The 12,576-nt window shown below is 38.4% G+C and overlaps 1 protein-coding gene across 1 annotated transcript in view; it reads left to right on the plus strand.

Moving 5' to 3' along the window:
- Positions 1 to 12,576, plus strand: part of CCDC102B (coiled-coil domain containing 102B) — a 374,548-nt gene that overhangs the window by 42,940 nt on the left and 319,032 nt on the right. The window contains exon 2 of the mRNA XM_054017032.1: positions 10,249 to 10,866. Within this exon, the coding sequence (XP_053873007.1) occupies positions 10,276 to 10,866 (591 nt within the window). The 5' untranslated portion in view covers positions 10,249 to 10,275. The remainder of the gene's footprint in view (positions 1 to 10,248; positions 10,867 to 12,576) is intronic.

Consider the following 12,576-nt stretch of genomic DNA (forward strand, 5'->3'; position numbering starts at 1 on the left):
GATTCTGTTTGGTGCTAAGCATAATGGGTCACTGATCTCTAGGAGCAGCCGGGCAGGAGAGGAAGTCACTGTGTTTGTGTGGATTTTTCACACAACAAGGAAGAGAAACATTTTTAGAAAAGTCAACAGAGAACTACAAAAATTGTCAGGAGACTTGGGAGTAGATATAATGCCTGAAAGCACCCTTTAACTCTTTATTTTTTCTAATTGACTAGAGTTCAAATTGATGGGGTCCTTTTAAATGTTTACATACTGGGTCAGACCAAAGGTCCATCTAGCCCAGTATCCTGTCTTCCAACAGTGCCCAATGCCAGGTGCTCCAGAGGGAATGAGCAGCACAGGTAATCATCAAGTGATCCATCCCCTGTCACCCATTCCCAACTTCTGGCAAACAGAGGCTAGGTACACCAACCCTGCCCATCCTGGATTATAGCCATTGATGGACCTATCCTTCATGAACTTATCTAGTTTTTTTTTTAAACCCTGTTATAGTCTTGGCCTTCACAACATCCTCTGGCAAAGAATTCCACAGGTTGACAGTGTGTTGTGTGAAGAAATACTTCCTTTTGTTTCTTTTAAACTTGCTGCCTATTAATTCATTCGGTAACACCTAGTTCTTGTGTTTAAAGGAACAGATGATGCAGGAGGAAGAAAGCAGACAAAGTTCAACATGTGTTACCGTCAAGGTCTCTTTCCCCAGCCACAACTCAGAATTGAGAGGCAACAGTAAATCCCATGTGTAACATTTAGCATTCCCTTGTTACTCCGCCTTCTGCTGATTGACCCACAGCTGCTCTTTCATGTTTGCTGAGACGCAGCCTCTTGTTTTTAGTGATGTTCTGTCAATGGCAGCAACCATGTGGCGTTATCATACATAAAGCAACAATTGCAAAATTACTACAGACAGGCACATTAAAACCATTCATTTAATCTTCTTGACATGTACATTTGAAAGCTATTATGCTCTCAAGCAAAACCTAATATAGTGGTTCCTGGGTATGTAGAGACTTATAACTCATTATCTTTAAGAGTCCTATGTGTTCTGTATAAGAGGAGTTTGAGTACTAATATTAACAATTCACGGTTACAAAAGTTTTTTTACTGTCATCCTTATTGTAGTCTCTGCCTAATAAACAGAACCTGGGTGCCATCTGTCCTATTTTTCACGGATAGTAACTCATTTACATCTTTCTCGTCCTCTAACATATTGCTCTCAAAACAATAGGAACAAGAGATCTAACTTCACCCAACATACTTTCCATAGACTAAAAGATCTCCTATATTTGGGGAGGAGGGGAAACCCTAAGAAAACAGTCTTTATCCTACCATTTTAGTGGCAGATTAATATTTTCAGGAATTACTGATCAGAAATTGAGATCACTCAGCAGGGCTGGTCACAATTTCTCTGCCAAAACTCGTTTTTGAAAAAAAAAATCACTTTTCAAGTTAATAAAATTTCCCATGAACAGTGTTTCTTGTCTGCCTAGAATTTTAACTTTTAATCAAAAAAAAAAAAGGAAGGCCCCAAAACTGAAACACTTCGGCAGAAAATAAAATTGATTTAGAGATTCTGCTGCAGTGCTTCATGGGAATTTGATACGTAGCTGGGGAGCCCAGCCCATACATCTTCCATAATGGGAGGGAATTCCAGGATGCGTCATGGTGGTTTTATCAAGCTACTCATCTAACCACTTAGGTTGATCTTTTTGTGCTACAGTGTGGTCTAAGCATTGTCTTTGAGTAGTTTTATTTGCCTCTGAGTACCATCTGATAGCTTGTCATAATAGATTAAATAAATACCAACCAGTCCCTAACTAAAGAAATTATTTATAACAGAAGAAACAGTTCAAACTATATGCTTTTCATACCAATACCCAATTACAAACTGACTACAAATTTCTAGCAGACTAAAAGTTACTTACATGTCTTGAAAGTTTACAAATGCATAACTCTGAAACTTCTTTGGAAGAATAAGGAGAATTATTGTAAGTTTATTGTATTGATAAGTCATTTTCCCATGATGTGGGAGCCTTGAATATCTTTTACTCATTCCATTTATTGTAATTTTGAAAATTAATAATCTAGGCTTCAGGTTCTTGACAATCTTCTCTACATACACCCACAACTTGCTATTTTCCCAGTAGTTGAAGTTAGAAAACCTGGCTCTCCTTTGGTTATGTCTGAACTGGGTCAAGTTCAGGGCATTCTTGGTTCAGGAATTCTATCTATGGAACTCCCTTCCTTTTGAAAATTAGCAGGTATGCATATTTGCCAGACAACTGGCCCGACAACAGAGATAATACAATTGACTGCAACCACATTTACTAGTTGCTCATCAGAATGGACTTGGAACCTTTCCTGGTCATTTAGTAAATGTTTTCCAGCAACTGAAAGTGACATTCATTGTAAATCAGATAACTGCTCAAACTCAGAAGTCTACTTAGTGAGCGAGTCAAGGGTAATTAAATCATTCAGGGAAAATGATTGGTCAAAGATTTTATGATCTACAAATCCAGCAAAGTAACTGTTGAAATCAGATTAAATGTTAGTTAAGGTGTCACAGAGAATTCCACTTAATTACTGTAAACCACAGAGAATATTTTGTTACAGGTTCTATCCCTAATCAGGGCTGGATGCATCCCTGCATTATGGCACTTTTTTACCACGTTGGCAATACCCACCACAGAATATCCCTAGGATAAGATTTCCACCATTACCCCTTCCACTGGCATAGAGCTGTGGCTGGAATACATTGTGTTCTGGCTAGTCACTGTTCCCTGTGGCCCTGAGGAGTTCTGACACCAGGTGCTCGGCAGATCGCTAGTGACCCCCAGGAATCAATAGAAGAACTGCAGATTGCGTCCACAGTGTTTTAGGATCCATGTGGGTATTCTAACAATACAATTTTCTGTTCTGGCTTCTTATGTTTGTGTGTGTGTGTGTGTGTGTGTGTGTGTGTGTCTTTTCCAAGCCAGAGATGTTGTTGATACCATGGATGGGCAATGCTGTCTAGTAGGTTGATGACTCTAATCTCAGCTTTGCCATTGCCTGGTTTTGACCTTGGGAAAGACATACTTACAGCAACATTTTTCAAAAATGGCCTGTAGTTTTGAGTGGCCAAATCCAATTCAAATCTATGGAAACTGCAAGTGCTCAGCATTTCTGCCAAGCCAGGCTGAGTTATTTTAAGTTGGATACTCAAAGTTACAGATCATTTTCAAAAATCTGCACCTTAAACACTCTCCAGGGCCAGAATAAGACTGTTAGAGGCCCTAAGCACTGAAAAGATTATGGTGCCCCCCCATATGTAATTCAAAATAAAAACAATACTATACCGTAAAATAAAATTTTATTTTTCGAAATGACACAAAACTTACATGTATGCTGAAATTAAAAGAGCTTCTTTCTACATTTTCTGATTGCGAAATTCTGGATAAGTTCATTGAAGCTGACTTGACAAAGCATGTCCGCTTCCATACACAATAGGGAAAGTGAATCAAGTCTGTCTTGACACATTGTTGTTCTCTGAGGGTTTTTTATTCTTTTCAGCTGAGAAAAAGAGCGTTCTGCAGAGCAGATTGTAATCATCAATGTTAGAAAAATACGTAGTACGATCTCTACATTTGGAAATACACATTGTATTCCATCTTTCAATATTGTGTCATGAAGATCAATGTGACTGAATTTCATTTTTCCTGTTTCATTAAACTTTGCACGCATATAACAGTGGAACTGCCATACTTCTCCATAGAGATTCATGTTCAAGTCAACAGGGTATGATTCAACTAGCTTTTGGGAACCTTGTGACTATTGTTCGTCAGATAAGTCCATATCATTTAGAAAAGAAAATATACTTGATACTTCTTTGTATATTTCACCTCTCCTCTTCATATGAGCTTCAAGTGTTTCAATTATAGCCTAGTAAGTAGATACGTGAAATTTGTCTCTAGGATTCAGTGCTGTTTCTGTTGCACTGCTATCATTTGCTTGTTTTTTCCTGATTCACTTGAGGGACTGGGCTTCTTTGTATTTAGTGTCAGGCAAGCTATCTTTTGATATGTCTTCAAATCTTTCGAAATCATTCCTCAAAGTATGTAAGTGGTCTGCTGATGATTGTCAGATGTCTGCACGTTTTCAAATCCAATTATTTTTCTTGGAGAGCTTGACTTGTGTGGTAAAAGTGTTGTAAAATTTCATTCCACATGGTCAACATGAATATAAACTCTAGTCCTTGCATCTTGTTTGCAATGTTTTCTGCCTCTCATATAGTTTCTTCCTTTTGTGATTGGTCTTCAGCTATACTTTCTAATGCATCCACAATCTTTGAGTAGGACTCAGGAATTGCACTTGCTGCCACTGCATGTGCCTCCCAGCGAGTATTAGAAAAAGATTTCAACACACGATCATTGCCCAAATATGTTTAAGAACTGTCCATCGGTGTGTTGAGGCAGAGAAAAATGTATAAAGTAACTGGACTGTTGAGAAAAACCTTACTGCCACCAGACAACAATCAACAGCACTGCGGCCAACAAGATTGAGAGAGTGTGCAGCACATGGTATGAATATGGCATATTTGTTCTGTTCTAAAAGCTTCTTCTGCATCCCTTGATAATGCCTTGACACGTTGGCAGTGTTGTCATAAGACTGACCTCTGCACTTCGAGAAATCTATTTTGCAAACTTGGCACAGATAATGCAGTACTTGATTTGCCATTTCTTCACCAGTGAGGCTTTTCAAATTGAGGAATGTTCTAAATCATTCAACTGGTTTTCCAACTGTGGGAGACGCATATCTTAGTACAATACTCAATTGATCAATATGTGAAAGATCAGGTGTAGAGTCAACAGATAAACTGAAGAACCCAGCAGTACTTATTTCATCCACAATAGCTGAACGAACTTTGTCACTCAATAGACCAATGAGTTCATCACATATTGTCTTGGATAAGTATGATGGGTTACCTTTGCCAGCATTCCCATATTTTGAGATATGGCCTGCTAAAAATGGGTCAAACTGAGCCACAAGCTCCAACAATCCCAAGAAATTTCCATTCTGCAATGATCCAAATGTGTCATTTGGTCCCCGGAAAGGCAGACCACATTCAGCTATGTTTGAATAACAGCTATTACACGCTGCAAGACATGTTGCCAGTATTCACGCTCCCCTTTAATTTGTTCTTCCAATTTTTGTGTCAATCCAAAGCCCTGTCTTCGATTTAAATATGTCAACATTGAATCTCTGTGAGTAGTGCTATTTTCATGTGTTCAATTAAAACAGTATTCCGCCAGTCACTAAATCCATTGGCAGAAAAACGGGATGTTGAAGGTTTACATGCAAAAAGTTTGCAAACAAAACAGTACACAGACCCTGTTGATGGTGAATACAGTAGCCATTCTCGAGTGTATTTCTCACCATTCGCTTTCATGCCGAAAAATGTTTTTTGTGGACAATATCTTGTTTATTTGCCATTGGTAAAAGTCCGATTTGATTTACAAATGGCCCAGTGTGGTCATTTGGTCCACGATCTATCCGGTAAGCTACATCATCGGTACTGAAATCAACCCACATACCAGAATCTTTTCTCCTGTTATTTACAGTATGAGCAGGTTCAGTCTCTGACACATCCACACCTTCTAGAAGAATGTCTGTTTTACCACCAGGAGTAGGATGATCAGTTACAGTCTCTGATTTCCTCGCATTATTTCGATCTTATGTTAGTAGGACACGCCCCTGGTTTAGGTGGGGATAAGTAATAAAAAGAGAACAGAAAAACAGGGGAAGAGTGTGTAGTGAAGTGTAAGGAAGTCTAACAAAGTTCTGATTTTTACCATGATGACTACTTCAATTTTTTTGAAATATCAAATATCAATTTAAAAAAAAAAAATCTTTTTTTTTGGTGTCCCTGCTTTGCTGGTGCCCTAAGCACATGCTTAGTCTGCCTATTGGGTAATCCAGCCCTAACACTCTCCCAAGTAACCCAATAGTAAAATGCAAGTAATGCTGCCTCAGAAGGGTGTTACGATACTTAATTAGCTATCAATTATACAGTATGTTCTATAGACATAAGATGATAAAAGTGCTGTGCAATATTATCTTTATCTGGCTTCCCTACAACATAGCACTGTCATACATGCAAATAAGTGGCTTGTGCAGCAAAATAGGAGATGTAAAATCTTCAGTGATTTTGACTGACTATGTTAGTGGAGCTTCTGTAATTGTGATGGAAAGGAAAAGCAGCAAATATCTAGTGCCACAGAATCTTTAGGGCTAGCCCTGTCTTTATATTATTTGTCTGTTTGGAATATGTAGTAGTAGTAATACATAGTTTTGTTTTTTTCTATGTAGCACTTTTCATCAGTAGATCTCAAAGTGCTTTACAAAAAAGGTTGGTATCATCCCAATTTTTTCAGATGGGGAAACTGAGGCAAAGAGGTGTAGTTACTTGCAAATGTAGACCAGCTGGAAAGCAGGGAATATATCTTGTCTCCTGAGTCCCAGTCCAGTGTTCTATCTATTGGCCCACCCTGTCTATCTGGCCAAGTTTTGACTGCACATGTTCTATCCACACATCCATTATAGCAGAGGCTTTCAACTGGTACAAATATGGTACAACTTCATCAATATGATATTTTTCCTCAAAATTTTTTCTGCAGTATGAGATAAGACTGTGATATCACTCAAGGGGGTCACCATTGTAGCCCATTTCCCTAGGGTTTGATCCTATTGTCACAGTTCAGGGCAACTTCTCCATAATCCCTCAAGGGCACCCACTCTAGACTCTTGGCTCCTTAGCCCTCTCCTTCCTGTCCTGAGTTTTGCAGGCTGTGCAGTTCACTACCGACACAATGATCTCCCCAGCAAGCTAGACCTGCCTCAAAGGCCAGCCTCTGTGTTTTGCTTTCTCTCTGAAGGCTATAAACAGTGTAACTTCCCACAGTTGTAAGTTACGACACAACCCTTTCTAAGCAAGCACACATTTATTCTTAAGGTGAAAGCATCACAGAGAAAACATAAAAAAAAAAAGAGTACCTACATACATACTAAAAAGCTTACCAGAGGTACCCAGCTCCAACTTTGGGCTTTGAGAGGTATTAGCCCTTCAAAACCTACAAGATCATAACTGTCTCAGATTGAGAACCAGAACAACCATGAATTCTTCATTCTTTCCTTTTATAGAGCTTGGGCCTTTGATTTTGACCTCTGATAATAGATGATCTGCAGACAACTCCTTTGGGTGTAAGTATAAAAGGCTGGGTTTTGGTATAACCAAAGGTGGGAAATAGGTATCTACCTCCCTCTAAAGCAATAGTTCTCAACCTATTTACCTTTGTGGGCTGCATCCAATACTACCTGTATGGCCCTGAGGATGTCACGTGGGTCGCAGCATTATGCTGATTGGGTCGCAAGTGGCCCACAAGCCACAGATTGAGAACCACTGCTCTAGAGATTCCCAGACAAACCACTTAACACTGTTTGTTCCAAAAATCCATTCTTGTCTGGCACATTTTTCAATATAGTCCTTTGAAGTTCATAACACTTCCTAAAGTTCATATCACCTCTCCCTTCTGGAGAGGTTACATATAATCCTGGCCTACGATACATAACCTTTGCATTTAGTACAATGGACTCCGAAGATGCTTCTTCCTCCTTACCTCAGTTTTTTAGGACTTAGAAATGTGTGAAAAAAACTACATTCTAATTGTTACCTTGATTCTCACGTTGTGCCTGCCCTACATTGTGTAACTGATAGGTTCAGTTCTATCTTGAATGGGGGAGGGGGTGTCTGAGCTCCAGATTGCCAGTGGGATCAGCTGAACTCAGGTGTAAGAAATATTGAGCATGGTGGAAGAACCAAGCAATTAAATTCATTTTATTTGTAGATTATAATGGGGTAATAGATGTGATCCCATTTCCCTTGGCAGTTGTCCTGATCTCATTTATCCTCTTGGAAACCATATTTCTGCTTCAATAAGCAAACGTACCCTTAACTTACTTACCCTTAACTATGTGAACATCAGCAAATGTCCAAATTTAGGTGGAAATATAAATCCTTCTGCAAAATATTCCTATTCTCTTAGTCAGTATTGTATAGGTATGCACAACATTGAGAATGGTAAGGAGGGTTGGTGATAGACCAAATGCATTTTTCAGGATTTTTTCCCCAAAAGAGTAGAATTACACTGAAGTCCAGATATTAAACGCCTTCGGGAACTTTTCCTATTGGTACTTATTATCTGGCTTGTAATTTTACCCTTTCTGCTGCTTCTGATGCTGAATGGTGTAACTTTAACTCCTAATTCTGTCTTATGACTTTTCTATACAGAAAAACCAACCACATGCTTTTGGTATAATAAAATGACTTTTAGTTTAAATTTGTGAAAACAAAACGCAAGAATGAAAATAAAGTCTCTATGAGAGAGAGAGAGCAGTGTGTGTCTCTCGATCAGCTACTGTTTTTGAAGACAGATAGATTTCTTATAATTTAAAGGGCAGTCCCCAGTAATTGAAGGCATCACAGTTGCATATGCCATATACCCCTCCATTTCAAAACTAAGCATCTAAACCTTGTCAAATAAACTTAATATTAATGCATAAGAAAATCTATTTGATTGTCATATTTAATTTGACTTAACAATACAAAAATATACATCCAAAACTCTAGGTGCCCGTGTGATCAATTAAAAATATAACTTTAATTTTAAAAGGCCCTGATTTTCAGACGTGCTGAGAACTCACAAATCAAGACTTGCAACTGAAATCTATGGAAGCTGCAGGTGTTGCAGGTTCAACGGAACTGGAGCGACTGCTAGAAAGCCTAGTGATCTGTGACCTACCCTTCCACCATTTGTCCCCATTTTCACTTGTAACAATACTTGAAACTATATTTCTTGAAGTGTGTTTAACAGGATTTAAAAGTATTTCATGATAAAATGATTTGATCATGGGGCAGCCAACCAATAGAAATGGAGCTAAGCTGAGTTAAAGCCATTAAAAAACAAATGAACAAATACCATGTTGAAGTAGTTTTCTGATGAACTGGTGATGAATCACATGCCTAGCTTGCAGTGTAGATATAGTTATGTTGTAACAATGATCCAGAAACATTTAATAAATTGGAAATAATATTATGAATGTTCTGCAAAGTCAAATACCAATTAAAACTGGCTGGGAGCATCTGACTGGTGATGAAAAAATGGCAGAAACTCCTGGTTCATATGCATAAAAATGAGAACAAAGCATTACGCTAAAATAACTTGTTATTTGCTTTAATTTTTTCAAGATGAAATGTTGGTAAATAATTTGTTACTGGACTTTCATTTAGGTTGTGTTTAAAATTAATGTATTAACTTTAAAACTAGTCACCATAATATACAAATCACTGAAACAAGCTAGATGTTAGATTGTAGAAGCGTCAATGCTTAACTACAGCATCCATTCTTTTGCTTATACACCTCTACCCCAATATAATGCTGTCCTCGGGAGCCAAAAAATCTTACTGTGTTATAGGTGAAACCGCATGATATCAAACTTGCTTTGATCTGCCGGAGTGCGCAGCCCCCCTCCCGCCCCCCAGAGCGCTGCTTTACCGCATTATATCCGAATTCATGTTATATCAGGCCACGTTATATCGGGGTAGAGGTGTACTGGCAGGACTGGCACTTTTCCTTAAGATACTGAGCAGGTGAGTAAGGGGGCATAAGTGACTGCCCTATGCAGCCTGCTCAATTCACCACTCTGTGTGTGGGGCTGAAAGTAGATTCTAGTCATCCCTCTCCCCAAGCAGGTGGGTAAAATTGGTTATAGAGAAGTGGGGAATGGGTGGAATCAAGGCTTTACTCCTCTCTCCCAAGCAATGGCTAGCAGAGCTGAGTTAGTTTGATGTGGGAAGTATACTGTGTTCTGTAGATGACTGTAACAAAGAAGTAATGGGGACAGACCATCCCTGTGCTGCTCTTGGAGTTGGGACTGCTATATGTCACTCCTTAAGCAAATGTCAATTTTCTTAAGAGATATAGGATGAAGTCTTGAGGTCTTTAGTTTTGTTTTATTCTTTTCTTACGCAGACAAATTCTGAGATTTTGCTTGAGCGAAAAGCTTAATAAGTGCGTCACAGTTTGGGCAGAAAAGTAAAGTGGAATCTACAGCCTGGCTTCTGATGTGCTCATGGTTCTAAAGATTTTCTAATTTATTGGACATATGCGTTTGTTATATTTATAACTAATATTCACTTCTCCTTATCTGTTTTAGGTGTGAAATTAGATTAAGAATCGAAACATGAATCTAGACTCTGTCCATAAATTATCTGACAAGAGTCAGATTTTCAAGACCCAACAAAGACAGTCTTATGAACTAGATGAAGGTAGCAAAGCAACAGGTAACCTCTGTAACTCAAGTTTACCATCTCAAAGGCTCCATCCATACTCCTCTCACCATCCTTGTATGCATATTAGTAACAACAATGACTGGGAGATTTCTGAAGAGCTCCGACTTCGGGAGCTGGAAGAAGTTAAGGCTAGAGCTGCCCAAATGGAGAAGACCATGCGCTGGTGGTCAGACTGCACTGCCAACTGGCGGGAGAAATGGAGCAAAGTTAGAATAGAAAGGAATAAAGCCCGGGAGGAAGGGAGACAATTGAGAATCAAACTGGAGACCACAATGAAGGAACTGAGTGCACTGAAAAAGCTAAACCAAGACTTACTAATTGAAAAGGAAGAGTGGGAAACTGAAGTTACTTGGAAAAAGAAACTCAATTTCTCAGATATGCCCTGTATGACAGAAAAGGAGTACCAGTTAGTGTGTCTGGAACAAAAACCTGTTAAAGATGTGATCAAGAACAAAATCCTTGTGGTACAAGAAATGCATAAGGTAAAGGGAACTATACATTTGTATGTTCTGAAATCTGCATTTTTATCAAGTCTACATAAGGTCCACTTTTCTACGCTTCATGGTAACACTGTACATGTATGCCTGTCTCCACTCCTAAAATTTCAGTACATAATGCTTTGTTTATATATAAACTAGAAGACCAATTTGCATTATCACTCGTATATAAACAGTTGCCATGGGGGCAGTTAATGAGCTGATAATTTGGGCTCCCCTGTGACTTGTATATCTTTCTCCCTTCAAAAAGCAATGTAGGTTTTCTTGTGTCCAGTCATTAAAGTCTTTACTGGTATATGGACACAGGTAGAAGTGAAAATGAGTGGAAGCTATTTACATAGTCCTGGTCTTCCAAAATTCTTCCTGCCCTTCACAGTTAATTCTAGTGAATAACTTTGAGTTCCTTGAGGGAGGGGGGGACATCCCCTTCCTGCAGAATAGGAGTATTTTTAAAGAGCCAGGACTGTAGTTATGTTGTTTCTTGGTAATATAGAATCAGAAGGTGGCTATGGACTCTTAATGAGTGGAATAGTTTGGTGCAACTTTTCCAGCTCTACAGTTGCCTTTTTTAAAAGAAAGGAACTAGTTTTAGCAAATGGAACTGTACCCTCTTCCTTTGTCAGTATTCATTCCAGCACTGGATATATGTTATATACCCATCGTAAACAGCATCACCTATAACCTGTATTGACTATAGGCATGATTCAAAGCCCGCTCAACTCAAAGTTTACAATGACGTGAATAGACTATGAGTCAGGGCCTTCAGCATGTGCATCTTTTGTTAGAATTTCCACTGACACTGCTGTGAGGTGAGCTACAGTATGTACTGTGACCCTGAACAGACATTGTACTGGCACTTGAGAATCAACCTGTAAAAAGATACTGACCTATTATACATTTCATTGTGCATTTCTTCTGTATGCACACTCAAAGAAAGGGCTTAGATATGGAGCCAAATTCTCTGCTGATGTAATTCCTTTTATTTCAGTGGAGTTATTCCAGTAGAGAATTTTGGCCTCAAGTTTATTATGAACTCTTAAGATTTTTGCAACAATTGGAAAATTATATTTGTACCTTATTCAGAAGGACTAGCCAGTGATTGGATTCTAATGTGTTGGGCAGAGTTTCCTGCTAGTTCACTAGGCTTAATGAAAATGTTGTGCTGTTTTATGATTTGTCCAGGTATTATTATTATTATTATCATCATCATCATCCAACTTTTTATCAGGCTGATCTTGACGAGTGGTCACATCATGTAACTAAGATATTTTTCATTTACTCTAAGAAGAAATGTGCTGAATTAAATACAAAACACTATGTTCCTAATTATTTTTACACAAAGGATCCTCTTAAAACTATATTTGCAATATTGATTTTAAAATGAACTAATTTAATTAGACAAGGTGATTATTCAAGGTATACACATTGGTCTTTGAATCTATGCATTTAATCTCCATTGGCATCCATAAAAAGTATAGGTTTCAGAGTAACAGCCGTGTTAGTCTGTATCCGCAAAAAGAAGAACAGGAGTACTTGTGGCACCTTAGAGACTAACAAATTTATTAGAGCATAAGCTTTCGTGGACTACAGCCCACTTCTTCGGATGCATATAGAATGGAACATATATTGAGGAGATATATATACACACATATAGAGAGCATAAACAGGTGGGAGTTGTCTTACCAACTCTGAGAG

This window comes from Malaclemys terrapin, chromosome 2 (assembly GCF_027887155.1).
Source record: "Malaclemys terrapin pileata isolate rMalTer1 chromosome 2, rMalTer1.hap1, whole genome shotgun sequence".
Taxonomy (NCBI): domain Eukaryota; kingdom Metazoa; phylum Chordata; order Testudines; family Emydidae; genus Malaclemys; species Malaclemys terrapin.